General features: G+C 41.3%; 1 protein-coding gene across 1 annotated transcript in view; it reads left to right on the top strand.

Annotated features, from left to right (window-relative positions):
- Positions 1-20,668, top strand: part of LOC306974403 (CUB and sushi domain-containing protein 3-like) — a 383,839-nt gene that overhangs the window by 60,383 nt on the left and 302,788 nt on the right. The window contains exon 2 of the mRNA XM_079571635.1: positions 18,694-18,916. Coding sequence (XP_079427761.1) covers positions 18,694-18,916 — 223 coding nt within the window. The remainder of the gene's footprint in view (positions 1-18,693; positions 18,917-20,668) is intronic.

The raw sequence follows: 20,668 nt of genomic DNA, 5'->3' as shown, positions 1-20,668 counted from the left end.
GCACGCATGGCAGAACAATGTCAGTGTCATGGATTCAGGTCCCAGCTAAAAACTATTTTTCCTCCTGAACTGGCCTGTCAAAACAAAAATATGATAATATCTTTAACTGCAATGTACCAAGATCACTTTCATTTGAAATATGTGGTTCCATTAGGCTTTTATTACAAAAGCCCCACAAGCCAAAATGTTCTCTTTCCAAGACTTATCAAAACTTTTAAAGTACTCTGAGAGCCTTTATGTCTCCCCATAGCTGCATCAGCCTTTAAAAGTGAGCTACAATTACTGCAGGCAGCACTTATTGACAAATGTCCATTGAGAAGAGTTTTAATGTTTTCAGACCATGTTCAGCAATCTCATTATCTTTGTTAGCATGCCAGTGCCTCACGCTCAATGCATGCCTATCCTACTACATACATTATTATCAGTATTATATATTATTACTTTAATGCTGAATGTACATAAGCTACATCTTATGTACTTAAGTATGACAATATGTAACATATGTAATGATATATCGTGATGTTGGGGAATAAGTGCCCACAGTCTTCCAACGTCGTACATACATTTAGTCATTAACCAAGATACATCACATTCATAAATAATTATGTGTGATCTGTTAAGCACCTTCAGGGCCGCCTTACATTCTATATAGAGTGAAACAAGCCATTTCATGCATTCTTTATAATTCAATTAGCCAGAATAATCATAATAATTGGATCACTCTGCTGGTCAGAACAAGAGCATGAAAGTGTTTTATTGATCTGATCTGGGCGGTTGATCCTGGGTTGCTAATCTGGCTCCATCACTAATAACTCAGGACTGAGTGGTGGGGGCTACAAATGGCTCCTTGAAGATGTGTTTAAGGAGGCTTTCTAATTGCTCCATGGCTTTTGTCACCTTTAACCCCCAAGTCTTCCTCCTGGCAGTGACATCATCAAATAAGGACAAAAACAACAGCCCGAGGCTGCCTGAGTGGAGTTGGTGAGTTTATTAAGCTACAGACGTGCTACAATTACTTGCCTCTAAGACTTAGGGAAACTAGAAAATGTGAATTTGTTAATGCAATGTGTTAATCCAGTGCTAAAAGATGTGCTAGCAGCAATTACACAGTAGACGTTTCAGAATAAAAATAACTAATAGTGAAGTAATTATGCAAACAACCAAGATCCAAACAGGTTTCTCTTATGCAGATCACAAAAACAGCATTCAAGTACTCAATTATACAAATTAACAGATGCAATTATGGCAACAACAAAAAAGAAAGACAATTCTTAATATAGTCAAACTTTGATTTTCCATTCAATAAAAAAAAGTTCAGAAAACAGAATTATCAAGATCAGCTTAAACAGCAAATTAAATATTTTACACTCTTTTTTTCCATGCAACATGAAATACTTTTACTCCTTTTGCCACAGTAGCCTATACAGTAGCCTATACACTACATGGGCCCAATCTTGTGCATCAAAACGGAGACGATAGCGTGACATTTTGCGCTCAGTCCAGACTTGGCGCATTTAAGTGGGTTGAGACACACACATTTTCCTCCAACCAGATCGACTCCGCGTCCAGGAGAGTGGTTGTGTGGGAGTGGGGGGTGATCATGTGCTTTTGTTTTGCTTCGCGTTCACAACAAGCGCGGGCCGATCCGCGCCACAGCAGACGCTGTAGCTCTTTTTCTCTCGAGACGTGAACATGGTTTAGCTCACGATGGGGTAAATAAAGTTTTTAGTTTGACCTGTGAGAGCCTAAGGCTTAAGAAAGAACGCAAGACAGCGCAATGTAAACGAGGAAGGGAATGTCAGCCGTGTTTCCATCAGTGCAGTCACCTCCTCTTGTGACGCCCCCTCACAGGTGGCGGAGGCGAATGGCACATATAGCACCGCCACTCGGAAAATAATTCGCCAAGAGCCTGCGCCGCCCCGTGCGCCACCACAAGATCTGGCCCCATATCTCTTATACTATGAGTCTCCAACCAGTAGCTCAGGGGCTACCAGTGGTTCTTCAATCCCTACAGGTAGCGCCCCAAAGGCTTTCTTCATTTCTACAAAGGCCTGCAAGTCGCGTAGTTGCTCTAGTCCTCAAAGCATAAGCAGCTCTTTCACATTTTTGTACACAAGTAAAAGTATCTTATCGGGAAAAAAATCTTGCCTGCCTTTAACTTCTCCACTTCTAACACACTAAGCTTTCCTGTCTTCTTCTCCTGTGATTAGCAAGATCATATTTAACAGTGACAGCATTTCTGTGATATGGCTAATGCCGTCTAAATGTCTGGAGATTAAAGTGAAAGCAAGAACCCATTATTTTGATGCATCAATCATCAGCATTAAATTGTGGTTTAGCAGCCTGACTGGTTTCAGTCATAAAAACAGCAGGGAAATTATACCGCTATTAACTTCGAGAGCTTTTTCTTAAACAATGATTTGACTCACAAATACAGAAAATCATAATGGATAAAAATGTTGTGCATAGAGAAATAAAAGTTAGCAAAGCAATACATTCTAAAAATGCTGTTAGTATGAATATCATTGCAGCTGTTATAGTTTTAATCCCAGTCAATATACAGTATGCATTTCTTTTCAGAGAAGTAGAAGCAGTATCTAAGTGAATTTCTCATTCATTGTGCCTGCAGGTAACTCTTGTCTGTCACAAGCTCACTATAAACTTGTGCAAAAAAAAAAGAAGAGCCACCTTTGACTTATTTGCACAGACAGCACTGACCTAGGTGTCTTATTTTATCAATGATAAGGCCCTTACAAGTGCCATGATGTGCTCCGTTCCAGTGAGCGCTGGCCTTTATGCATCTAAACAAATACTCGGAGTAAACAGTGTAAAATGGGCAAATCACCAGTAACTGTGGTGGATTGTGGTTTAATTGAGGCAGAAACATTTGGCCTGCTGCGGATGGGGTGCTTGGAGTTGTGGAGAATTTGAATAGTGAGAGGGTTTCTGTAATTGGGCACTTAGCGCGCTCATCCTGCAGGGATTGTGTGCGTAATAGCAGCTGGATGTCAGTGGAACCGGGAGAAGAGTGGGTCCTGGTGATAGAGAAGTGAATTCAGTGTGGCTTCCTCCTGGATTAAAGCAAGAGGGAGAAGGATAATAAAATTACACTTAATATTTTCTCTCTCTCTCCCTCTGAAACGGGTTTGGAAAATGAAATGGGCAACAAGCTTTATACAGTAGATGATGAGTGTGGGAAAATACTGTAGGTTGTTGACAATAACATGTTGAACTAATTTCCTTCAATATACTTTTTGTATCTTCTTTTGCTAATTTTTTGTGTGTCTTATGCACATTCTTAGTTATTATCTTTACTTTATCTTGCAGTCTTAAGACACTCTCTAAGTTTTGGCAAATTTAAGTCAGTTGCAGTTGCAGTTAAAAAAAAAAAGTACACTTTCATATTAGCAAATGCTTACACGGCCTATAGCCTTTACTTGAAAGTCAGTGTAGGCTATCATCATAATTCACATTCTTACAATAGCTCAACTTAAACTAAGTAACTTGTTTACCTTAAGAAATCATTTCCGTAGTCCCTCTGGGGGTAATACAAGGGTTAATGGGATGATTGGGGGGTCTCTGTCCAGAAAACCACCCTTGCAACTTCCCCGCCACTGGGTCGGAGGCGCAATACACACCAATGGAATCATGAAGAAGAAGCTAGCAGGCTAAAGGGCAAAGCTGACTGCGGGCTAGCGCCACTTTAGCGTTTTTTACAGCCAAGTTTGAGTGAAAAAATTACCTCCATTATGTCATTGTGTTGTGGCACAATGTACGATATCCCTCTCTCCCTTTGTCTTTTCTGTCAGTGTAGTATTATCTCGCACGGACAATTAATGAGTAATAAAAACGCAACATGCTACGACGCCAGCAGTGCCGCTTTTGGCCTCTAGGGGCATGAGTTGAACAAGATTTCACCATGTTTACGAGCAAAGCAACCAATCACACTATATACCATTGCAATATCTGAATTAAAATGAACAGTAATGGGTATTTCTCATTATGTCTAGAGCTTTTATATGTATTCGATATAGCTAGAAAATGACTGCAGTAAAAGTAAAAGTCTTTCTGTTTAGCCTTTGAGTTGAACTTGTACCCTACGCCTAGACACGCACACGATGAACCTTCACAACTGCAGTATAGGTTAACGCCTGTGTGTACCACATGTGCAATAGAGCTTGATATTATGTCATCAAAAGAGCTAAGATTTCGCGGGTAAGTTGCACGAGTTGTCAAATACTGCAGTAGTGTTGAATATTGCATTGTTAGATACTGTACATTCACAGTGGCCAAGTTGTCCCATATCTCCCTTGATGACTTTTCATCCCATGCATCTGGGCCTCCATGTTGTCAACAGATTGATTTTTCTTCCCTTCCCTTAACATTAATTTATGATTCAATCCCAATCTCTATAGGAGTGTATAATGTTATGGTCCGATGGTCTCTGTGGTCACTGGAAAGCAAAGTGGGCGGAGATAACCTGTGTTTCTATGGCGACAGACAGTGAGCGGCTTACCTGAAATAAGGAAGAGGCGCTGTGTGTAGGGCCTCATTAGTCAGATTGGAGATGATGACACTCAGCAGACACAAATCAATAGTGAGCCTCGAGACACAAGCTGTCTGCACTTCTCTCTCTGTGCCATTAATCCCGCACTAACGGCCAATTGCGTCTCTCTTCGACACGTTTAGAGAAGTTTTGAAAATGCTCGTGTTACTCCAGTTCAGGCAGTTTATTTTGTCAGACCTTATTTTAACCTAAAAAGCTAAATAAAAAGGTAGTGCAGGTTGAAGTGCTTGATCTGTTTACAAGTCATGTCCAGAAACAAGAGTTGCGTTCAGACGGGCATTTGGCGTCAAACCAAAGTTAAAAAAAAAAGGAGGCAGGTTATTTGCTGTTGTGACCTTGGAATAGAAAAGAAAAAAAGATGAGTGCATAAGCAGATGTTTTTTTTATGTGGCATATTGCAGTATGAAGTGTTGCTTGAATCACATTGGAATGACTGCATTTAGCTTTTCCCCCAAATTTATACCCTACTTTTTACTATGCAAATGCTGTTTAAAGTAGGCACTACGAAAAGTGTTAAACCCCCTCACAGCGGCCCACAAATGCATTCATAAGTTAGAACGAAACGCCTTTTTATTCTGCTACACATTCTTTCTCTCCTCCGTGACCCAGTTTCTTGGAAAGCAGTTTTTTTTTCCTTTCTTTTTTTTTCTAATTTATTAGTGAATGCGAGAGCTCCTGATCCCTTCCTGTCCGCCTTGGCTCTTGTTTGCTTCTGCTGCTGCAGAGGCTTGCACAATCCCAGCCTGCCATTAGCTGACCAGCATTTAAGCCAGCAATTTGAAACATACCCTGCAAATATGGTGTAATTTCATGCCATTTGGATGCTCAGGCCAACACTTTAGACACCTTTTTCCCTCAAGAATGTATTTTTGCTTCTAAATCATATGTTTTGATCATTTCAAAACAAGCCAAAAGTGGTATTTAGATTTCAGTAAACTATAGACCTAATAAAAAAAAGGGTTAAAAAGTACCGGGTTTCATTATTAGTGGAAAGGAAAAATCGCTGTAGGTTTTTTTGTTTGTTTGTTTCACAGTAATTATCCTAACATGTGTACAAATGTACTAGTCAATATTGTAGAATTGTCTTACATATACAGTACTACATAATCCCGCATGGTCATTTCTGTTGGAAGTAAACGGTTACTTGAAGATTTGTTTTTGACATTGAAAACCTAATCACTTAAAAACGTTGCAGTTAAAAATGCTAAAGGAAGTTGCTGTGAATTTAGACTGTGATTTGAGTTATAGCTCTTGCAATTATTTTCCTATAGAGGAATGGCGTTTGCAGCTGCCCCAGAAAACCTATCATAAGTGATATGAGACAGTAACAATGTCCGTTTATATGACAGTACTGTCCAGAAGGGCTACGTTTCCTACTTATCTCTTACAGAAAATATACAATGTTATTTCCTCCTGGAAAGTTGTACTGAGGTTTACAGAATCTCCTTTTCAGATGAACCCACAGAGGGAAGTACATGTTTTTAGTGGTCGGCGAAAAAACAAAACCTATAAGCATCAAATTTCACAGAGGAATATCTAACAAGCCTGGGATCGAACAGGTTTGCTGTGTGGCAAAAGCGCAAACGGCTGCATCATTGTACAGATACAGAGCAAACAATGATGTTGCATGATTCAACTGTATTAAAAGGCTGATTACTTTTTGGTGTAGTACAAATATGTTGAAAGTTAAAGAAGAAACTGACATTGTGATTGACAACGGCAGATTTGATATCAATTTTTGGCATTTCCACTCTTCAGTTCTTCACAAGTTTCCTTCTCATATAACACTGCCTTTGTAATTCTAGCAACAGGAGCCTAATGTGACAGAAAAACCCTGTCAACTTGAAACGAGAACATTTTAGTGAGACTGTGAATGACCCTGTAAGTGAACACTTATTAATTTCACTGCATGTGCTCAGCTAACTGTGCAATATAAACTGTTGCACATTGTCAAGAGGATAAAATCAGAGTAGCCTCCATTCTAACACATGTAGAGTATTGAGAAGGATGAACTGATAAGGAGTGGTGCATTATACAGTCTTACCCGCACAATGTGAACTTAAGGCTAAAGCTGCCCTCAGCTTCTCCAATTTGCCGGCCAGGAATGGTTGCATTCCCACATTGCATCGCTAGATGTGCCACCTTCGAAACAGCGAGCTAACGAAAAGACAAGCTCTATATCTCCTCCGCTCTCATGATGCACCCCATAACCCCAACCCTTCACCAGCCCTCATTCCATGTCAACACAGACACGGGCAGGGAGAAGCAGCAACAGTTAGCGGCTAACACAGTCAGAGTTTAGCATTATGACAGAAGTTTAGAAAAGATAGTGAACTGACAAACATCTGAACAACCTGCTCTCAGGGAGCTGTCGAATCATTTTCCTTTTGACAGAGGACAGAACAGGGTTCACTGGGTGCGTACCTATGTTTCCCGGATCCGATGTTCTCCCACTTCTATTGACGGGGGAACATCAGACAAATCTTAAGGGGCAGAAATATAACCAATAAGAACATAAAAATCTATTTAGAACAGACTATAAAAAGTCGAACATCAAGGTCACCATTGGCAGTACAAAGTTTACAGTCCTAGTGCAGGTTGTCAATAAGTTAGTAAAGATTATTGTAAAGTTAATGTTTTTCTTCTCTTTTGCATTTGACTCGCCCTTCAATGCCACTGTCACAACCTGCAAGTTTTGGGTAAATGGGGGAAATCAAAGCACCTTGAGGAACCCACTCATGGGGAGAACATGCAAATGGCATTGAACCTTGGGAGCTTGTTACTATGAGGCAAGCACTAACCCCTCAGCCTCAGTTCTCATTATATCTACCAGGGATGAAGAGGTTTTGGCTCTTGCCTATTAAACGCCCTGTATATATTTTGTCTAAATGTTGCAAGCCAATTTAAAAAGCAAAATGATTAAGTAAAATATATTTTCAATATTTCACTACTGTATTTGTCCAATGTCTTCATTGCTTAGGCCTTTGCTCTTTTATACTAACCTTTGCTGTGCTTTTGTCGTCACCCTTTGATCTCCGTTTCCTCCCTGCCCTCGTGCCTCTGACTGACACTGGTGTAAATTGATTTCTGGCCCGGTGTGTTCCCTCTGTCTTTCTCCAGGCATTTCCCTTATTTAGACTGCTCCACTCCAGGGTATAGTCTAGACCGCAGGGCCGACTGTCAGTCAGTGGCGGCTGGCGTGGAGCAGTCTAATTCTTGGCTGACAAGCGTTCCTGACAGCGCATTGCAATGGGGCATTTCAAACATGCTTACTCTCCCCCTTGCTTTGTCTCTTTCTATTGCGTTTTGCTATCTCTCTGTCTCGCTCTTCCACCCCCTCTCCAGCAAACTGCGAAATTCCATGACCTTCATCTTTCGTCACAAGAAGGGGGGGAAAAAAAAACAGATGCAATCAATTGTAGGTACATGGACAGAAATTCAGATTAACAGCAAATGCAAAAACAGCCACAAGAAGAATATATGTCTTCAAGTACACACTTCGCACACATTTCATTTTGGCCTTGGCGCTCGAGTGTAGGGTCTGTGCTTGGAATACCGATTGGATGGTTTGTCGGCTGTGCTGCTATCTCATTGGTCAGTTTGCTCCGCTGGGGAAAAGCCATTCTTTAATCATAAATGAGAGTCTGTGAGATTAGACGGAATAGCTCTTTAAGCGAATCTGGTATCACTGCTGTCCCCCCGAGAGAGAGGGAGATGGAGAGGCGCAGACGAGGAGGAAGACGATGGTAGAGGAGATGAAACGCAAGACGGACAAACAGAAAGACACACGGAGGCGAGATGGAAGAGAATTTAAAACATAGGGCTTTTTTTTTTTTCCACAGAGGTATTATATCACGGAGGATGAAAGATAGATTGTATATTGGCGAATGGTGCACTCCCACGCAGATGTGTATGTGCGCTGGTGTGGGCTGTGGGATTGGAGAGCGGGTCCTTGAGGTCGCACCAGGGGCCCCATTTCAAATGAAGAATTGGGTCATTTCTCTTTCACTCTTAAGTCTCATGGTGAAACATGGTATTAATGACGGGGGGGCTTTGTCCGAACTGACAAAGCTTAATGTGACCTCATGTGTTCCAGCATATTTAAGAAAGAAAAGTCTTCTGTACTTCATTATGTCTTAATTGTACTTTATTCATTTTTGAAATCTAGTGCTCTCAAATTTATATGTGCGTGTATGTATGTATGTATGTATGTGTGTGACTGTATGTATGTACTATGTATGTCTCGAACGGGTACTCAATGAATTAGAAATATTGTATTAAGTGAACAATCCTTCATTATTTTAAATACTTATACATCAAAACAGCAGCTAAAAGGGCAGTATGTCTTGACATTTCTATTTAGCAATTTCTCCAGTTGTGTAGATTTTGTGACTTTATTATCATAGTTTTTTTTATTTACTTGTAAATCAAACCGTTTGGGCAAACATCATAATTGCAGTTTGAAACGAATGTTCATACGAAGCATTAGACCTGTCTTTTAATAGCCCGCACAGTACAATACTGCCCTTTAAGTCGTTATCTCAAATGCTGAAGAGGAATGTGCTTTGAGAAATGAGATCAACACTATGCATTTCACAGTGTGTTCATTAAAATACACTTTTTACAAAAAGCTGATTTTTTTCTTTGTCTTTGAGCTTTTATCCTTATAGAGAGGCCTTTACCAAGCACACACACACAGTTTAAAACTGTCTTACTCATTAGCACTAAGGCCAAGAACAGCAGTTACACCTGAAGGCACTCCGCATCTCCACTCTGCATTGGAAGATTAGCCTCTGTGTGCTGGCCAATTGAGGTAAAGCTCAAGTCCGATTAATCTGCATCCAGCATTGTTTTCTATACAGCGATTGATATCAATGGACGTTTGTTGCCCTTTCACTGCAAGTTTTATGTGGAATGCTATTATAAAGGGTCTCGTAAATGTGTAGTGTCTACAAATTTGATATTGTATCTGTGATTAATACCTAACCTAGTTTTGTTGGGCAAATTATTTTCTCCTGGGACATCTCACATACCAAGCCTTTATATAAAATTCTACCAATTTCATGCTAAAATTGACATATTCTTTTTCTGTCAAGCCCCCCATCACATACGTTTAGCACTGAGGTGCAGAGCTGTTGAATTAAATCACTGTGGAGTCGATGGGTTCACACATAGGTGTGTAAATGTCACAGGTTGGGGCTGAGATCGGGATGAAGCAACATCGAGTGTTGAGGGAGGGGCTGGCCATAGTAAGAACGGAGAGGTACGCAGTAGCAGATACTCAAGAGGCTTCACTGTCATGGCCGCTCAGCTGTCCATGCTGATTTGTGAAATAATGCAATTCAATGAGTTGTGTTCCCAACAGCGCTATCTCTTTAACTATATTATAGTCTTGTTACAGTGATACTATAAAATGAATCTGGCATGAGGCAGAATTTGTAGTACAAATAAAATGAAATGTCAATGAAATTTGAAATAAATCAGTGGGCGCTGCTCAAAGTTGACTTTTATGTGTTGCTTAAAGGGACTACACGGAGTTTTAAAAAGTTAAAATGAAGTATTTTCCTCCCCCTACATGTTTCAACAATGTCCTAAGGTGTAGAGTGAGCCCAGACATATTCACCTGCACTGTCACTCAAAAAGGTGTTAATTCGGGTCCAAAGTGCCGTCACGCACGAGCTTCACATAGAAGGTGCAGTTACACGTATGACCTGATGTGGCAGTAGTGAGTATAAAATGGCTAACTTGCATCTAGCCCCTTTAAACTACCCTCTTGTCTGGGGTGAAAATGTGACATTGAAAAAGAACTTGTGTCACATTTATAATAAAACACGTTCTCAACCAAAAACAAACAATAGAATGAGAAAAGAGATAAGTTAAATGTTGAAAAAGACGCATTAATATTGAGCAACGTACCATTCACTGCACACCTTGTCAAAGTCAGTCTCTCGGAGATTATTAATCAGTTACTTGTTTTTTCCTTTAGTTTAATTCAGGTTCCAGATGCCACAACCTCTCACCTCGTCCTAGATAGAAAGGAAGATTGATGCTTTCCAGTTTCCTTCTGGGCCACTTTACTGCAGTGACCCAGAAGGCGACATCTCCCTCTTGTGTGTGCAGGGATTTGCATTACTCATTGCGATGCCACATGCCATTCCCGACACAACCTTTGCTCTGTATATTGGGGCCTGCACAAGAGATTTCAAACGATTGTGACCCATAAACATGTAAACATTCGTGAAGATGCATTAAGGTCTCTGTGATCCTGCATGTTGTGTGGAAGCGTTGTCCGTTTTGCTCTGTTAGTCATTGTAATTATGTGCCGTTCTGTTACTCACTGTTCCTCTCCCTCGTCCGACTCTGTGCCTCTAAGTGATGACTTTTAAATCACGCCTTTATCCGCTCTCGGTGATGAACGAGTGCAAATCCGTGCTTTTCCTTCTGTTTGTACTGCTCTCTATCTCTGTCTGATGTCCTCGCCCCATCCCTCAGCCGCCCCTGTCCCAACTGTTTGACTTAATGAAGCAAGTTCATTTATACCAAGACTTCGGCAAATATGTTAAGCCCAGATAAAACAGTGATTGATGTTGCATTTTCCCCACCACATTTTCATAAAGCGCAAAAGTATATTAATTGTGTATTTTAAATGTCATTTCATTACCAACGATGTGACACTTTAAAGACTGCGGTTCAATAATACAAAAAAAAAAGCAGCTTAAGCGCCAATTGATTTCGGGATATTATGCTTGAAATTGGACGTTGCCATAGCAATATGTCACATGTTTGGATTGCGTGGGTTCTGCATTCTCGACAGTCCACGGACATGCGCTGGGACTGGGGTTAATTGGTGACTCTAAATTGTCCATAGGTGCTAATAGCTGTCTGTCTTCATGTGCGAGATAAGCTAATGACTGTTCTCCAGAGTCCTGCTAACCTCCACGAGCAGGAGCTGTGCGAGGTGGCGAAGGGAATGGACGAACGAACGAGATGATGTGTTTCATACTGTTTGAGTCAAGGTTTAGTGATGGGGGAGGACCACATGTGACCGATTTGATCAAAAGTGCGCGGTAGGCTTAATACGCTCCATTTGCAGACTTCTAATCATCTTGGGTATGTAAAAACAATACTAGTAAAAGTGAAATCTGAATGTTTCTATTTGGTTATTCATTAGGATTGGGCGATACCGTCCCCTTAATTGGCAGTTGACGATGTTTACAGTAAAAAATCAGCGTGATGGATGATGATATCGTCCATCTCTCATTATATGCATTTTTAAAGACATTTACACAACCTAGGCTGCATATTTTTTATGTTAGGAAAAATGTGAGATTGCATGATAAATTGGTCTGAACTAAACCTGATCTGAGTCATGGAAGATGAATTTTGCAAGAGAAATGTGTTCAAACTCGTGCGTAAAAGACGAATGTCAGAGCATTATCTGCTCCTCAATATCAAGGCTCATATTACACTTATACAAATGTAAATCTGAGCTTATTTGCAGCTGCTCAGCTTTAGTGAAATGTTTAAAGGAACAGGCCACCATTTTTACATAATCTGTTCTTGCCTGAGCTTCGACGAGTTGATACGTACCTGTCTGGTCTTTGGGCGTGCGCTCAGTCACCCAAAAAGATGTTGTTAGCATTTGGCCTCTCCCAATGTTTTCCTATAGCTCCAAACGGAGGTGAAGTTGGAAGCTACCACGCTTTTACACGGGCACGCACACAGACCAGACAGGAACGTATCAACTTGTTGAAGCTCAGGTAAGAACATATCTCAATATGGAAAAACGGTGGCCTGTTCCTTTAAGTAACAGTGGGTTAACAGGACAATATTTGCAGTTTGCATCGTAGCCTATGTTTTCAAAGGTGGATCGGAACATTATTGGAACATGTAGGGAGAGGAAAATACATAATTTTAACATTTTTAAACTAGTCCCTTTAACATGTTATTGTTAAAAAACAACAACAACTTTTACTTTTTGTATTTGTAGATGCATTTCACAAACCAAATTGTTGGTGTCCAAAAGCAGCAGAAGATAAATTGATTTCATTTCATCAGAGCAACGATGGAAAGACCTTTTCCTCGAATATGCATCGTCCTCACATGAACTGCTGAAGCATAAATTCCCTCTAACCATGATCATAAAATTTAATTCCTTTGGAAACACATATTTTCTACTTCCTACACTGAGCCAAAGTGGTGGCAGCTCGATAGTTTGTTTTTCTTGCTGCGCTGTGCACTATGTTCATGGGCGGCATTTAGTGGAACGCATCCTGTGCGCTATTAACCATTTTGTTATGCTTTTATTCCTGTTTTTCCTGATTATGTAGAAAATGTTCTAATACTTTATGTCACTTCAGTGTTTCACATCTATTTTTAACTATGTAAAAAAAAATGGCATTGAATTGTATGGCTGCACTGAATAAAATTATGGGTGTTTATGGTTAATCAGTTAATGGAGGGCTGGACCAACTGAGAGAAACATTTAACTAATCATTAGGCTGAATGAAAGGGTAATGAGATGGTATCAGTTTGAGGCAAATAAACATGTCATTTTGACGATAAACAAGGCTTTAAACGTTTTTGATAATTCAGGATTGTACTGAAAAGTTAAATATTGATTAAAGAAATTGCACAGAATTTGCATTCCTATAAATGTATTTTATAGTAGTAAATTATTTATGAATATTAATTACATATTTAATTATGCTAATGAAATACTTGATTTAGATAATTAATTAATTAAGTATTTGATTGATTATATTAATTAATGAATTAAATAATCAATTAATAAATGAATATTAGGTTGTGGAACCTAATATTTATTTTTGGAATATTAGGTTCCACAATATTGCAAGAACCTGTAATGAATCACCTTTCTCTTCCAAGGCGTGAACGCTACTACGCACTATCAGGCAACGGGCAGATCTGTGTACCAGCAGGGGTGAACAACCAATAAACAAACAAATGATTTCACTTTGGCTCTATTTTATATGTACAGCCACATCCCACCCCAACGCTCGAGCGTAAAACGCGTTGAACACAAACAACGCACTAAGGCGCGTGAAAATAAAAGTTTATAGTCCAAAATAAAGTCCTTAAATACAGCTCCAGACCAGGAAGCCTTGAAACCCACCGCCGGCCCGGTTTCTATGGGACAGAATAAACGCAGTTATAGCAACGGGTAGCCGGCTATGTGGCCATCGGCAGCCAAGTTACTCACAACCCGAGCGGCTGCCCTCCCGTGCACCCGAAGTCGGACCAGACACTCCCAGCAGCTCCGCGAAGCGTAAATCCACCTCCGTCCTGGATGGTTAGTTCCACAAAACTCGCATACATCCACAAAAGGTTAGCTCCCGGCAACGCAACACTGGCAAAGAGTCCCAAGTCGGCGTGTGACGTCACCTTTCTCGCGCGCCCCCGTGCGTTCATTGTGTAGGGCAATGTATTGAGAACAAAATAACATAAGAATGAGAAATGGAAATCAAATTCTCAGCCCCTGGAGGTCTGGATCCAAAATTATAGTCAAAATCAAAGTGACAAATCAGGTCACTGGTTGATCCAAATTCTGTTGAAATTCCTCAAAACGAGTCTGTATCATCCTCAGTCGTGTGTGTGGCCTCCACGTGCCTGAATGCACTCCCTACAACGCCTGGGCATGCTCCTGATGAGACCACGGATGTCCTCCTGAGGGATCTCCTCCCAGACCTGGATTAGAGCATCAGTCAGCTCCTGGACAGTCTGTGGTGTGATGTGGCGTTGATGGATGGACCGAGACATGATGTCCCAGATGTGCTCTATTGGATTTAAGTCTGGGGAACGGGCAGGCCAGTCCAGAACATCAATACCTTCATCATGCAGGACCTGCTGACACACTCTTGCCACATGTGCCCTGGCATTATCAGGCATCAGAAGGAACCAAGGGCCCACAGCACCAGCATATGGTCTTACAATAGGTCTGAGGATCTCATCCCGGTCCCCAATGCCAGTCAGGGAACCTCTGGCTCGCACATGGAGGGCTGTGCGGCCCTCCAATGAAATCCCCAGACCATCACTGACCCACCACCAAACCGGCCATGCTGGATGATGTTGCAGCAGCAGAACGTTCTCCAGGGCGTCTCCAGACTCTGTCACGTCTGTCACATGTGCTCAGGGTGAACCTGCTCTGATCCGTGAAGAGCACAGGGCACCATTGGCCAATCTGCCAATCGCTGTGTTCTCGGGCAAATGCCAATCGGGCTGCACGGTGTTGGGCAGTGAACACCGGCCCAACGTGTGGACGTCGGGCCCTCATACCACCCTCATGGAGTCGGTTTCTGACCCATTTGTGGCCCTCTGGAGGTCATTTTGTAGGGCTCGGGCAGTGCTTCTCCTGTTTCTCCGTGCACAAATGAGCAGATAGCGGTCCTGCTGCTGGATTGTTGACCTCGGTCGGCCCCCCCCAGGTCTCCTGGTGTACTGGCCTGTCTCCTGGTATCTCCTCCATGCTCTGGACACTGCGCTGGGAGACACAGCAAACCTTCTTGCCACAGCACGACTGGACGTGCCATTTTGGATGAGCATCACTCCCTGAGCGACTTCTGTGGGTTGTAGATGCCTCCTCATGATACCTCTAGTGGTGAGAACATTGGACAAATGCAAAAGTGTTCCAAAAATACGGTACAAAGGATGAAGACAGGGAAATGGTCTGTGGTCACCACCTGCAAAACCATTCCTCTTTTGGAGTGATCTTGCTAATTGCCTCTCATTTCCACCTGTTGTCTGTTTAATTTCCACAACACCAAGTGAAATTGATTCACAATAAGCGTGGCTCCCTAACTGGACAGTCTGATATCCCAGAAATTTGATTGACTTGGAGTTACATTGTGTTTTTTGAGTGTGCCCTAAGTTTTTGTGAGCAGTGTATCACTGAGGTCTTCGGTCAGACGGAGATATTCACATTTTTGCTAACCTGGACTAAAATGACCTACTTTAGTTTATTTGAGCTGTTAACAGTTTTTTTTACACAGTAATGGATGCTCAAAAGGAGTTGCAATGCAAATGAATGAACAAACCTACCTTATGTATCCACTGTGTTTAAGTTACATTTCTTTGCAGGAATGCTATTTATTATCAAATGCTGTAAAAAGTGCTGTAGGTTTCTTTGTGTCGATTTCAGATGGATGAATGTTTTGGCTCTGATTCGTTGCAAGCTCTTTAATTGCCCGCTTCGATTGTCAGCGGTCATTTGGTCTGCCAGTCTGAAGGCCTTGAAATCATCTGGTCAAACGAGGTCGACGTACCGTCCCTGTATGCACACCCTCACGCGCATATAGGTCTTCCTGGTGATGTTGGGTAATTGCTTGGAATAGCGTAGAGCAGTATCCCCCCTCTGCTGTCCCTGTGGCCTGGGCTGCCATGCCGCATTACAGGACTTATAGAACATGAAAGGCTAAAGGATGAACACCCCGATTTGAGCTGCGCACACAGAGGAGAGCAATTAAGAAAAGACAGTTCAAGGACTTTAAACAGCGGCAGCCATTTGGAATCAAAGATATGAAGTAGAGCTAATGCATCCATAGGGCTTCTGATGTTGTCTTTCTGCTGTCGAGCTTGTTTATTAGGATTTCTAAGACACAGCAGCCACATTCTGTTTATGACTGATGATGTTCTGAAAGATCCTGTAGGCAGTGTGCGTGTGTGAGCACAATGCAAAATACTTCAAAGTAGAGTGGCTTACAGAACAAAAATGAATTATATGTGGTCTACTAAAAAAATATACTTTGAAGGCAGACAAATTCAGTAAAATATGAATAGTCACTGTAAAATTAAAATCGTACGTTGAACATTATCAGAGTAGAGGCCTGTCTCATATCTTCAGGTAGACCGTCACAGATTTTAGCTGTATAAAACTGAAACGCAGCCTCACTGATTTAGTCCTGACCATTATAAAGCAGTAGGAGACCTCTTCTAGAGTTTGTTCATATGGCTTTAACATGTCAGAAAATGAGTTTTGTCACTATAGGCCAGGGGACTCCAACAGACGACCCGCGGGCCACTGACCGGCCCACAAGATGATTCAATCCGGCCCGCGATTTGCAGCATAAATTCCTGAGTATGTCAAGAAAAAAGAGTGTTATTCTCTTGCTCATTCCTGTACAGAGTTATATTTTTTTAAAGAAGTAACCAGAATGCTCACTCCAGCCACTAGGGGGCAGCCAAAATAGAAAAAAAGGATAGAATTTCACACATGTGCAGCATAGGGCAGTGACATAATAAGAGATTAGGAAATGAATTATAATAAAAAATAATAAATTATAGCCACATGATAAATGGTCAGTCTGCACCAGGGCAGCTGTGGCTACCACCAAGTGCTGAGTAAATAAATAATGAGTACAGTGTAGCAGAAACTTGTGACACAGGCTTGTGAAAGTGCAATATGTGTAAGCCGTTTTTATGAGGCTACAGTCCTGTCAGCTTCCTTATTATTCATTTATTGAAAACAAATTTCCTCAATAGTGTTTTCCCATTTAAAACATATTTTACGGGAGCTTCTTTTTATGGACCCCTGACAATACACTCCCGATATTGTTGCCCCCAGGGAAATTTACTTGGAGACCCTTGTTTTCTCTGAGCTACAGGAAGCCAGTACAGAGTCCTGAGTACTGGACTAATATGGTTGTATTTCCTGATTCTAGTTAGGACTCAGAGCAGGCCGTTACAGAAGTCGAACATGCTGCACATGCATAGATCTCTATTGTCACAGAGTAGCAGTCATGCCTCCATCAGTATGCCTCAGGCAACAGTGGAATGTGTTGATTTGGAAATACTGGTTCCTGTCATTTTACACTTGGGCTTTTATTTTTACTTTTGTTGCAAAGAGGAGAAAAGTAAAGATCAGTGGTCCAAAACGATTTGTAGAGCGTTGGAACAAGGATATGTGCTGGTGAATTCCTCTTGTCTGCCGTGGCGTCCTTGATGGGGATAATGCTAAATCCCTGTCTCCCAGGGTTAGCGCTGTGTAAGCTGACTCTGCAGCCTCATGGTCCTGTGGAGTGGTACAAGTGAGGAGCATGTCCATCCAGCATTGATTCAGAGGGCTGCAAAATACAAGGAATAAGCTGCTTTTGACCAACTTTGGACAACATGTGTTCAATAATGTCGAAGTAAACTGTGGTGACATTTACAGTATTGTTTCTCAGGAAGGATGTTTTGCAGTTTTATCTTTCCTGATTTACTTCGGTTCTTCTTTGGCTAAATCATAATTATCCACTAAGGCCTGCATGGGTATGTGAAGAGAGATCCTAGAAATGATGAGTGTTTTGTGTGATTACTTAACTCACTTAGGTTATGCTAAACTGGTTTTATTTAACTTCCTCTCTGACTCAAAAGCCTCGTGAAGGAGTCCTGCAGAATTATTGATCACACCTCCCCAGTGAGGTGGAAGGGCACAGTTCTCCCTCAGTGCCCCATGCTGAAAGTGAAAACTGTCTCCTGGGGTACCACTCAGAACATCATGCTTTTTGCCCTTGCAAGTGGGTAGATATTGTATCTCAGGCACCAGTGCCTGAGATAGACCTAACATATGCAGAGCTTAACCCCTCACATATTGCCTACATGTAAGTTATGCAAATTGGGCAGCAACCTCCGCTTCCTGCGTTCCACTATAATCAATTGAAATGCCTATAGAAACTGTATAGCTGCACTTAAATGGATTTGGTGCACCGTCTGCTCTGAAAGCTCTTCAAATGTACAGTCTTCATTCCCACATTTGATGTCATGTGCTACTGTACGTTATACAATTATAAAACCAGTGCCTTTCTCTGTAAGGCATACCAAATCTTCTATCGGTTTCAGTAAAGATCAAAGATATAACATACAACATTGTATTAGGCCCTTCAGTGTTTAATGTTACTTTGACTTCATGTTGAATATTTCAACAAGAATCCAGCTGGACCCCACACAAACCGAGATGGATATTGTGTATGGGAATGTACTGTATGTGCATACCATGCAGGAGGATTCAGGATTTGAGTTTCATATGTATCCTGTGCTGAGGGATACATTACGTTTTATTTAGTAAAGATACTGTATGTATATATGTATAGAGAGAGAGTTATATGGACATACTGTATTTTTTCTTGCAGGTTTTATCTACACATGTGGCGGGACGCTGAAAGGCCGAAACGGCAGCATAGAGTCTCCAGGCTTCCCCTACGGCTATCCCAACGGGGCCAACTGCACCTGGGTCATCGTGGGTGAGCATGCCAGCAGGATCCAGCTCGTGTTTCTGTCTTTCGCCATAGAAGAAGAGTATGACTTCCTGTCTCTCTATGACGGGCATCCTCATCCGGCCAACTTCAGAACCAGGTAGGACATTACAAGACTTATTTCGATACACAGGTGCGATACAAAATAGATCTACATTAATGGGAGTACATTAAACACGTTCTGTGCAACTTTGTGATGTATTTAATAGTATACATATTTAATCAGGGTAAGTAACTTCAGTTAATTACAGTCATGCCACTGCTAATTTTGGAGGTCTTTAGACTTCAACACTATGCAAAAACAGCTCATTATCTTCACCAATAATAGTGTATCGTTGGGCAAAATGTCCCAAATTGCCAATGCACAATTAGAGTCACCTTGATTTTTTAATATTCCTTTGTGTTTCAAGTTCAAGAAATCCCAATGAAAGAGACTATTGTTCATTGTCTCATAATATTACTGAGAGGTCTATAGCCTCTAATGCCCGTGACTCTATTCATGTTCATTGTGTTCGCAAGACCTGTAATTATCTTATTACAATACCACTTCATTTCCTTTTCCATGAGTGCATTCCATTGACTATTGGACTTTGACATACTGTAGAAACACTTCAGAAACTGCTTCAATGAGTTCAACAGTGGTATATAGAAGTTTGTCAGTATTTATTTAAAGAAAAAAAAATACTGTCAAAGCCTGGTCTTGATGTGTCGTTAAAGGGACTATACGGAGTTTAAAAATGTCAAAATTATGTATTTTCCTCCCCCTACATGTTCCAGCCATTTCCTAATGTGTAGAATGAGCTCAGACCTGTTCACCACAACTGCCTCTAAAATCATGAACAGTCACTCATAAAGGTACTGATTCAGGTCAGAAGTGCCGTCATGCACAAGTCATGCACATATAGAAGATGCAGTTACGCATAACGACCTGAGGTGGCAGTAGTGAGCATAAAATGAGCAACTTGCATCTCGTCTCTTTAAGTCTAAACCACAACATATTTTCCTATCAGATGGCTTTTTCAGTGTTCAGAGTGCTCTCTAAGGTAGGAAAGAGGAATTTTTAAAACTACGCTGGGCATGTGTGAGAGAATATCCCAGAAGTGGAGCACTATTGAGAAGTCGCCATTTGTTTGTTTGGTCGTTGCAAGGAATCTTTCAAACCCTGTGGATTCATATTGGTGTGGTTCAGTGGGCATAATTTTTAATCAGCCGCCTCAAGAACTGACCTTTCTCGGACAATCCACTGGCTTTGTGCCTGCAAATGTTATATTGAGCTAATTACACTGAAATAGGAATAGAAATAAGAAGGATGACACGTCAAAATCAAGAAATATGATTGTTTTGTTATAATGATAATATATTACATAACAATAATAATGACGGCTCAGATTTTTATCATGCTCCACAAGCTTGAAAAAAAAAAGAACACATTGAACTTTGTAGCTTTCACATTTCCCCCAATAAAACATAGCAATGAATCTTAAAATGAACTGACTCAACCTACTCTTTTACGAAAGTACGGTTTTCGGAAAAATGTAGACGGGAACAAATCTAGATTATAGGGACGGAAATGCTCCAACCCCTCGCACTTGATTAGGATTTCCTGCTTATCTGAAATAACAGGAAATTATGTCTTGCTCTGCACCCGCACACTGCCTCTCATGGACTTGTACCGCCTGTGTACGCAGAACATTTATATCCTGCGCAGTTACAATCAGCCACTCACTATAAGCCAAATTGCCTCTTTCTTCCCCTCGTTCTGTTCTCCTCTTGTCTTTCACACATCGCTCTGACACTTACACACAGCAGACGGAGACGCAGGCGCTGGTGGACACAGGGCAAACTGGTGATT

The sequence above is a fragment of the Gobius niger genome (assembly GCF_951799975.1).
Source record: "Gobius niger genome assembly, chromosome: 14".
In the NCBI taxonomy this organism is placed as follows: domain Eukaryota; kingdom Metazoa; phylum Chordata; class Actinopteri; order Gobiiformes; family Gobiidae; genus Gobius; species Gobius niger.
The sequence above is the reverse complement of the archived record's forward strand: the minus strand, read 5'-3'. Positions and strand labels throughout refer to the sequence as shown.